Raw genomic sequence first — 9,714 nt, 5'->3', positions numbered from 1 at the left:
GGAAATTCAAAACCTAGCACACAGTGCTGGGCCCACAGCCACCTAGGGCATAATTGGTTATCTGAAAGAAACAGATGTTTTCAAAAGTAGATGAAACCACATATTTAAAATACACTTATGTACGTATCAGCCAGATGTCAAAGGTGGGATCCATTTGAATGGTTTCCAACATGATTACATGGCAAATTAATTTTTTTAAAAACGTAGGGCATAAAACAACTGATTCCTTCACTTATCAAATGTGATCATTTGTGTTATTCTCCCAAATTACATGTCCAAATATTGCTTTTACAACTATATCCAGTTAAGCTTAAGATAATGCTCATTTTAAATTAGATGCTAGTAAGTGGAACTAAATTATAACTCTCAACATTTCCAGAGAGCTTTGAAGTACTGTGACCAGTTGCTACAGCAACTGAAAACAAAATCCACCCCCCTCTTCTTTTTTTTAATAAGCTTGTAACTGCTCAAGAAATTATTTTGTGGAGCTCAACTATACCTTGCCCTTTCATGTGAAACAATGTTTGGTTGGTCATAAATCAAGTGTGAGTTGATTGTAATAGAAACCCCATCTTAACAACAAAAAAAGGGAAGAAAAGTAGAATTCCAAACTAAATGACTCATTATGCTTTATGATAAAATCTTTTTGGGTTCCCACCCAAAGTCTTCAGGAAGCTTACAAACGGTACACTTTTAAGCTCCGGATCTTATACCCACCTTTTTCTATAGAATATTCATCTTATAGGCCATTTGATATAAACGTATTTTGACAGTAACGTAAAACTATGTTTCCACCTGTATCTTTAAGGCTGTCAGGTATGGGCCACTACAGATTCCAGGATTTGGGAAAACTCTCAGGTCCCTGCCAACCCAGCTAGCACTTAGGACCATGTGACAGTCCCTTCACAGTACCGCCAGCATGTGTGAGTGGTCCATCAGTTCCTTAGGTCACCCCACAATGTTTCTCACCATGCCAGGCCCAAAGGGGCAATCATGAAGTTGGGTGGATCACAAAAATTAGGGAATCGAGTTCTTTCAGTGGTTGCATGTACTTAAAACTTGACAATTAAAACCTGGGAACTTTTGAGTTCTCCCAGGAACAAAAAGGATGTATGAACTAATCTTGAACAATCGAATGCCTGTTAATTTGATTGTCTAGAATTCTAGCCATTAGCCAAGCAGTCTTCCAAACTCAGACATCCGGTCTCCTTCAATTTTCCACTTAAACCAGAACACAGAAGAATAGATCTGACCCATCAATTTAGGGTAAAATTACTCATGAAAATGACTTACGGCATATGGATTAGTAGCTGTGCAGCATATTAGGAAAAACCTATGCTTCCACTGGAAGATTCACAAATTTCTAGGGAATTACCCTACCGTTCTTCATCTAGGTTATAGAAAATGGGTCACACTTTTAAAAAGTGCATTTAGTGTCTTCTTAAATGGCTAGAAGCAAAAATGTTTGCACATTTCCATTTGAATGATTTAAGGCACTCTAATAATTTCGTAAGTTCTGAATAGGAATGACATTAAAAATAAAAATGCCATGGATGATACACATTTAGGATCTATATAGTACATAATCACAATTAAATAACACACAAGAAATTCTGAGTTCATATAATTTATTGCAGTTAGCACACAGTTTAAAAATTCACCAACACACCAATAGTACAAAACTAAACAGCATTATAAGTTATTCCCCCCTCAGGAAAATAAAACATACTATGATTGTCAAAGCTAGATGTCAGTCTAAGTTTTAGAACAAAGGAAGAATGTGAAACTAATAAAAGGAAAAAGCAATCACTCACAATGACCACAAAAAGAAAAATCCAAAAGAAAGTCCGTTTTCTCACAGACATTGATTGTCTTCTCTAAATTAATAAAAATTATTTTAACATAAACTGTATTTAAAAAAACTAGAAACTCTTCAAGTAACTAAAGATAATGCTCCAAGGCCATTTTCACAGCTTTTTTTGTTTGTTTGTTTGCTTTAAATGCCATTACAGCCAAATTAACACACATTTGACCAAATATTTCCAAAACAGTCCAGCAACACACAATGGAGTTTTCCATTCAGTATCTTAAGCACAAAAATAGGCTATGTTTACAGTAGTTAAGGCGATCAAATTTTAAACAAAAGCAATTTAAAAAAAAAAAAAAAAAGGGAAAAACAGCAAACGTTTTCCATGCTACTCCCATAGACCTTATTTGTAAGTGCAAGACAGGAAAACAAACACTGTGCAAAATGCTCTTGCCCTGTGTGCTGGTCATTCAACCACACGCTGGGCTGCAGCCTCTGCTGCCACGATCCATAGTCTACTAAGCCCCTTCCCCATGTCAATCAAGGCAGTCCAGTCCTTTCAGCCTGGGGCTTTTTCAGTCCATAGAATCTTTTCATGAGTTGGTGGGGAGGGAGGGTAAGGAAGAAGGGGAGAAAAAAAAAGGGGGAGCAAAAAAAAAAAAAAAAAAAAGAGAATGACCTATTGTCAATTTGTGCAGTAGTTATTCTAAAAATGCTCAACTGGGTAAGTGTGTACACCTAAACTTTGAGCTGGCATGGGTTCGGTGCAATTAGAAGTTTGTTATAAATGCACACTGCACATGCAAATCTTTAAGCCGTTTGTAAACATTTATATTTTCCTTGTTATGTAGCAAAGTTATCAATTTGCAGCGTAAGTTTTTATTCAGCTTAACAGTTTCAACTTAAGGACAGTGGGAAAGTCAATTTAAATTATATAAAATAAAAATAAAAACAGTGCATTTACGTTCTTCATAACACCAGTTTTTTTTCCAAATGGTGCTATTTTTCTAAGGAAATTAAATAATTTTAAACTCACTCGTTAAAGTTATACAATGCAAACAAAGACAAAAATATATTGAAACTCATGCATTTCTGTAGCGTTAATATTTACTTTTCAAGACTCAACTAAGAGCATCAACACAACCTGTCAAGTTCTTTGAGACCCCCCCCAGCCCATGTAATCAATTACAGTATACAATAACAGTAATTCACATTTTTCAACACACAGTTCAACACTGCTGAAGCTGCAATATCCTTTTTCATCCCAAGCAAACCTTCACAAAGACAGCGTCCCAGTGATCCCAGTGTACGTTCAGAATTTCTCTCATTGGGAACCGTCAGAAAACCAGAAGTTGCCACAGAAAGTTTTTAAGTCAACTGCTTGTTTAAAAATAGATAATCCAGCATTTCAGAAATTTTCCATTTGGGTCTAAAAGCATTCAGGTTTCCAACAGCCAGAAAAGATTCATGCAATTTGAGACACAGAAAGAGGCTAATAAAACTGGAGGGAATTTCTACTTTAAAAAAAAAAAAAAGTGGGGGAAAAAGAGAGAGCTCAAAAGACAATGCAGTGTTGACAGAATGAAGCCCTATGATAATAGGCATTTTGCGATAGGACGATTTGTTTCAAAGGTTCTTATTGGCTTACTTCCCCTACCCCTTCGAAAGAAAAACACTTCTCTATTCTCCGACTTGCTCTAAAGTTTCTTGTATTAGAATGCTAAATTAGTGAGATTCTCATGCTATTCTAAAGTGCAAAAACAAGTTAATATCCCAACTTTTTAGTTCCAGGAAACAAGACTGCTTTTAGACCGTACCACAACTATATAGAGATCTATTTATATATATGTATATATATATATTATTTATATATATATATATATATAAAATTATTTCCAAAGTTCTTGTGAGCTATCTTCTAAGGTCCAGTCTCTGACAGTGGGCAAGCTCAGTGCTTCGCTTTTGACAGACAAGGAGTTCACCAACTCACAGTGGAACTTGCGGATGTGTCTGTACAGGTCCCCGGACTGCGTGAACCTGCGCTCGCACCACTTGCACGCGTGCGGCTTCTCGCGGGTGTGCACCACGGCGTGGCGGCTCAGGTTGTGCGAGTACTGGAAGCTCTTGCCGCACTGGGTGCAGGTGTAGGGCTTCTCGCCCGAGTGAGTCCTCTCGTGGCGCTTGAGCGTGTACATGCAGGAGAAAGTCTTCCCGCACAGCGAGCAGGTGGGCACGTTGACGTCGGCGGCCGGCTTGCTGCGGATGCCGTCCTGCTCGCGGAAGTGCGTGCTCAGGTGGATTTGCAGGATGTGCGGGCTGGGGAAGACCTTGTTGCACAGCGGGCACATGAAGATCTGGCCGGCCGGGCTCAGGATGTTTGAGACGTAGGGCAGCAGGCTGCTCTCCATGCCCCCCTCCACCTGGACCCGCTCGTTCTCTGGGGTCAGCATCTCGTCGTCGCTGGCTTTGTCCTCCCGCTCGAGCTCCCTCAAGACCGAGTCCTCCCTCAGCGGAGCCAGATGGGCCGGCTCATACTGTACCCTGTTATTAGTGCTCACACTTTCTTTCACAGTGCTATGTTCCATGTCATAGTCATTAGTGCCAACATCACTCTCATCACAGGAAGCCTCTTTCTCCACCTTCACCTGCACCAGGTTGCTTCTCAGCACGTCCTGTGAAGAGAAATAAGAGCTGTTCAGATTTTCAACTCCTGAAAGGCTGGACTTGACAGACAGGTCCAGCACACAGTCAACATCTGCTGAATCCCTCACGGAGGTGACAGACCTCTGGGACAAAGACTCTGTTGAGCTGCAGGGGCTGGCTACTGTTTTTCCAGCTGCCGTGGCGTGTGGCTCTGCCTCTCCGCCCGCCTGGGGGATGCCTGCTGAGTCTGAGGGCAATCGCATCCACATGTTCCCAGGCTCGGCTGCCAAGTCCCTTTTGCTGGGCAGGATGTTCAATTTCTCGTCTTCTCCTTCATCTTCATCACTGGGCAGATCGCCGGCCATGTGGCTGCTGCCATCCGAGAGGCTCTCGACTTTGTCTGAACAACTTGAAGCATCTTCTTCCTTTTTGGTGCTGTCTGCCTCCGTGGTGGCTTTTTCTTTCAGCTTCTTTTTGCAGACTTTGACAATGTCATACATGTGGAGATAACTGGCAGCTGCTAGCACGTCTTCAATGGGCAAGTCTTTGAACTGGAGTTTCCCTTCATACATGAATTCAAGCAGGAGAGCGAAAGCTGGGGCTGTAACAATGTCGCTGTTCAGATGAACAATGTCTCTTTTGTCCAGCTGGTCCTTGTAAAAGAGGTGGAAGTACATGCTGCACGAAGCCAGTACAGCTCGGTGCGCTCGGAACTGGGCATCTCCCACCAGTACAGTGCAGTCACAAAGAAAGCCCTGATGTCTCTGCTCGCTCAGACACTGCAGCAAATGTCTACTATGGTCTGGAAACTCCATACTGTCTTCATAACCTGGGAAGAGAGAGATTTCGCATGAGAGCCCGGCCAGGAACAACTTTACAACTTTTCAACGCGAGTCCCCCCACACAAAAAATAATAATTCAGCTCGGCCTCCGAGGTACATGTTCCTGAATTTTAATCAGGCGTATGACCCAAGGACTACCAAATCCCATGCACAAAACCCAGTGCAAGATGAAAAATGCACACTTTCCAAACTTCCTTAATCCAGCCAAACAGTCACTGCTGCATCCCCACCTTCCTGGAACTTTTAGTCAAGTTTTAAAAACCTTAATTTCAAGATAGTCTCTTACTGAGAATAAGACTTTAGATCTCTTTCGGAAGAAATTTAATTAACTCTACTCAACAAATTATGTCCTACAAAACCTACAAAATTGCTTTAATTTCAAAAGGAACAACTCATATAATGAACAAAGAAAAGTCCCAAACACATTCTGGAAGATTCACAAAACTTGTTCGACCATCCTTTTTATTGCTTTTGCTACTTGACTGCACTTAGAAAACACAATTTAAACACACACATTCGGCTGAATAAAAAAAAAAAGCCCATAATGAAATCGCATAATTAGTCCAGAAATTAGCAAACAACTTACTTTTAAAGTCAGAGTGTTACAACAACAAAAGCCCTGTGTATAAAAACAGATGTTAATGCCTTAAGATTTGCAGGTACAGCACACATGTAGGAGATCAGAAGGAACCACACCAACAGATGGAAAAGATCATCTCTACTATGAACAAATCCAAATATTTTTTAATGAATTGAGAAAAGAATGATTCTATTTCTTTGTAAAATCTGTACATCTAGAATATTAGGAGCCAGAGGGCTTTATTTAACTCTGAAAATTCTTATCTAAACTTTGATGCAAAGCAAGATGAGTTCCATATTAAAATTAATTCAAACTTTTAAATAAAGGCATATTACGTTCAAATGAAACTCAAAAGCTTTACAGGTTCAACATCCAAAAAAAAAAAAAAAAGCCTTGCTAGAAAAAGAGAAACTATTTTTTTTTCTGACTCTGCCTTACCTCTGTCAACAGAAAATACTTTGTTTCAACATAACTTGATATATTTTGATTTCCCACTAGCTTCTATTCTTTCAAATATGCATTGTTGTCCCGATTTTCTGGTGTAGGGGGGCGGGGGGTCGGTGAAATGGAGGGAGAGAAAAGAAAAGCTCTGTACAATGGGTCAAACTTCAATTGCAAAATTCAACTCCTTAAAAATAAAGAAAACCCAACTTTCCCTTTCCTGTGGCCAGAAGCAAGGTTCCACACCATCCATCTCAGAGAACATATTTTGGGAATGGACACACATTAATTTAATACTACTTAGGAATTCCTTCCCTGCTTCTTCTCCACTTTGCCCAAGATGGACTAAAACTTTCATCCTAACCCCAAATACATACTGCAAGGATGCCACTGCTAGAATAAACCAAGATTTACAATACAATCACTTTAAGTGCCCCACAGCTAACATCAATCCTAATCCTTGGGAGGGCTAAAAATAAAGATTGGAGGGCAGCTCACAAGGTAGCCGTGATCAAATTAGGAGGCTGAGAGGACAGAGAGGGACGAAGAAGGAAGCTTATAAACATCTGATCCAGCTGACTGTGGCCATATGGCAGCTGCTGCCCAGATAAAGAGATTAAGAATAGAGGAGTGCGATTACAGCTGTCTGGCCAATTCAGGCAGCTCAAATCTACAAGTTCTAAATTAGTCGCTAACACAAAAACTCCTGCAAATAATTATTGTTATGCTGAAATAAAAGATCTCTTAAATATATATATATATATATTTGAAAGAGAAATGAGGAAACCAGTCAAACTATTCTCCTGAGGACAAAAGTTTTTTCTCTCCCCCCACCCTTTTTAAATAACCTTCGGTTTCAAAAGCACGATACAGCTGTATGTTTCAGTGGTGCTGCTGAGTGTTTTGAAGAATAAAGTTTCAGAGTGGAATTAATTACACAACAATCTAGCTTCTTAACTAGAATAATCTTCTCATATAAGTTTGAATGCTGGATTCCAGAGTTTACTATTTTCTCCCCCGACCCCCAAAGCAAAAGGAATCTAAACAGCAGTGAAAAGTAACAACAAAAAGCATTTTAATCCAAAGCTATCTCAATAAAGCAGTATTTCAAAGCCTTTCGTAACATTTCAAAACTTGAAATATTTCTGTGTATTAAAGTAATTTACTTGCTCAAGCAAAAGGGATAAAAATCAAAACTAAACAAGCCTAAGACTTTCAACTCCAATAAGATGTTCATTTAATACTCAATTTCATACATTATTCCTAAACTGGGTTAGAAAAGTAATGTGATTTAAAAAAAAAATTAAATAAACAAAACACCAAAACACAAATATGCTCCATCTAATCTCTTGCTACTCCTACCTTTAGGACACATAAACCTGATTAAGTCCTTTCCTCTGAGTCTTGCTGGCTCCAGGTCTGTTACATCGATGGAAAAAAAGCAGACTAAGAGAGACAGATGCAAAGTGGAGATGATGTTAGAGAGGAATGAGATACCTTCTCCACCACAGATCCGCACACACTAACTCCCTGTCTGTGTGTTAGAATAAAAGGCTGAGGGATGGCAGGCTGTCAGCTGCTCTGACATCATGTTCAGATGGAAATGCTACCTCCAGCTGTGCTCCTTTTAATGCCATATGCTACTCCTCTACACTCCTGCCACCAGCTTTTTCTTAGGAGAACTTTTCTCTTCTGTTAGTATAAACAAAATACTTCAAAGTCTCCCTTTTTTCCCCCAAACTTTCTAACAGAAGAAATTGAAAAACTCAGCATATGGAGTTCTACTGTATTTATGGAATAGCAACACTTCTGTCTTAAGTTGGTGGACTGGCTTACATACTGACAGCACACTCAAGCCACCGTGCTATTCAGGAAATCCAAGCTCACTTTTATTCAACTCCAACGTTTCGTTTCAAAGGCAGTTTAGGGAGATTTTTAAACCAACCCCTTTGACATCTCCAGACCCATTTCAACGTTTTTACGGCACCTTTCTCTGTTTTTTTTTCTGCTGAGATCATGATATACATACATGTCTCAGGATGTTGGAAGACTATTCAGAACTATTACTTCAGCCTAGTTCACCTTATTATTTCACTCGTATTTAACTACTTATCTACGATTACCTTCACAGGAAAATTTCTCACACTGCCAGTTAATGCAAATTTCAATTCTCAGTATCAACAAACTGAAAGTGCACTTTCTGAAATCCTGGAAAGTACTTCAGTTCAACGAGACAAATTAATAAAGCTATACAACCTGCTGCAGTGACGTAAAATGAATGCCGTACCTGAATATCTGATCTTTCTGCTCAGAAAAAGCAGAACTTCGTCTTCCCCTTGATCTGTGTTCCATAACAATCTTTTTTTTTGGGGGGGGGCACCGGGGGGTGGGGTCACTCTGTAATGTGCACGATCACAAGAAAACCTTTCAGGGAAAAAGGGTGGGGAGCCAGGGTAAGTTTAGGAACTTTTTTGCTAGACTTTGTGGGTCTTTCCTAATGGCTGATGAAATCGGAACGTAATATGGGGCTAGGCTGACCGGTGCCCTGCAAGGTGCGGCGACATCTGTGAATGTCAAACACATCTCCACAGACTCTTGGGAGGGTGAGGAGCGGACAAGAAACTGGGCCTCAGGCACAAGTGTCGCAGCCCTGGTGATAAGCACTCCGTTCTCGTTAGAAAACCATGGCGAAGAGTTAGAGTAACAAAAACCAACGTCTCTGCCCTGTCCTTCTCGCTTTCCCAAAGTCACAAACCTAACTTTCTCTGACTTCGCGATGAATGACATAATTACGAATGCCTATTTCAGGAAGCACTCTTCGGAGATAAATTCCTTCTCAGCCATACAACCTATTCCCCACAAACGCCCTCGCCCCATTCCAATAGATCAGACATTAATCACCCCATTTACCCAGTGGGGTGGGGGGTGAATGACAGTTTAATGAGTCCCGAGCACCGCAACGGGCCAGCGGCTCCCACTCCACAAATCAACCCCTTCACGTCCCGCTACCGCGGGTCCGGAGAGGTTGGGGTTTTGCTTTTCAAAGAGGTGGGGGGCAGGGGGGCGCAGCGGGGATGTGGGGAGAAATGTAAATCTTTGCGCAGTTGGCTGTGCACGAAACACTCGGGGAAAGAGGAAGGTTCAACCACAGGGAAGGAGGTGGAGGGCGCAGAGCCGGTGCAGCAGGAAAACACCTTCAACAACAGACGAGGAAACAGAGCCGGGTCACGGCAACAACAAAAGAAAAGTCGTAAGAAACAGCCGGGGGGAGGCGGGTGGTTGCTACCGCTTCCCCGCCGCCCCAGCGCGCGAGCCCCCGGGGCCTCCCGGCAACCGCACCGGCCCGGGGCCCCTCCCCCGCCGCCCCCTCCCCCCGGGCGCCGCTGCAGCTGCACCGGTCC

General features: G+C 41.4%; 1 protein-coding gene across 5 annotated transcripts in view; it reads right to left on the bottom strand.

Moving 5' to 3' along the window:
• Positions 1–1,611: 1,611 nt before the first annotated feature.
• Positions 1,612–9,714, bottom strand: part of ZBTB18 (zinc finger and BTB domain containing 18) — an 8,881-nt gene continuing 778 nt past the window's right edge. The window contains exons 1-3 of one of the 5 annotated variants that reach the window (XM_019647591.1): positions 8,601–9,199; positions 7,676–7,759; positions 1,612–5,279 (exon numbers count right to left, since the gene is read on the bottom strand). In XM_019647591.1, coding sequence (XP_019503136.1) covers positions 3,697–5,279; positions 7,676–7,688 — 1,596 coding nt within the window. In that variant the 5' untranslated portion in view covers positions 7,689–7,759; positions 8,601–9,199 and the 3' untranslated portion in view covers positions 1,612–3,696. The other 4 variants (XM_019647592.1, XM_019647593.1, XM_019647594.1 and 1 more) reach the window with 4 other exon arrangements.

The sequence above is a fragment of the Hipposideros armiger genome, unplaced genomic scaffold, assembly GCF_001890085.2.
Source record: "Hipposideros armiger isolate ML-2016 unplaced genomic scaffold, ASM189008v1 scaffold_113, whole genome shotgun sequence".
In the NCBI taxonomy this organism is placed as follows: Eukaryota; Metazoa; Chordata; class Mammalia; order Chiroptera; family Hipposideridae; genus Hipposideros; species Hipposideros armiger.
Note: the sequence above shows the minus strand (reverse complement) of the source record. Positions and strands in the feature narration are given on the sequence as shown.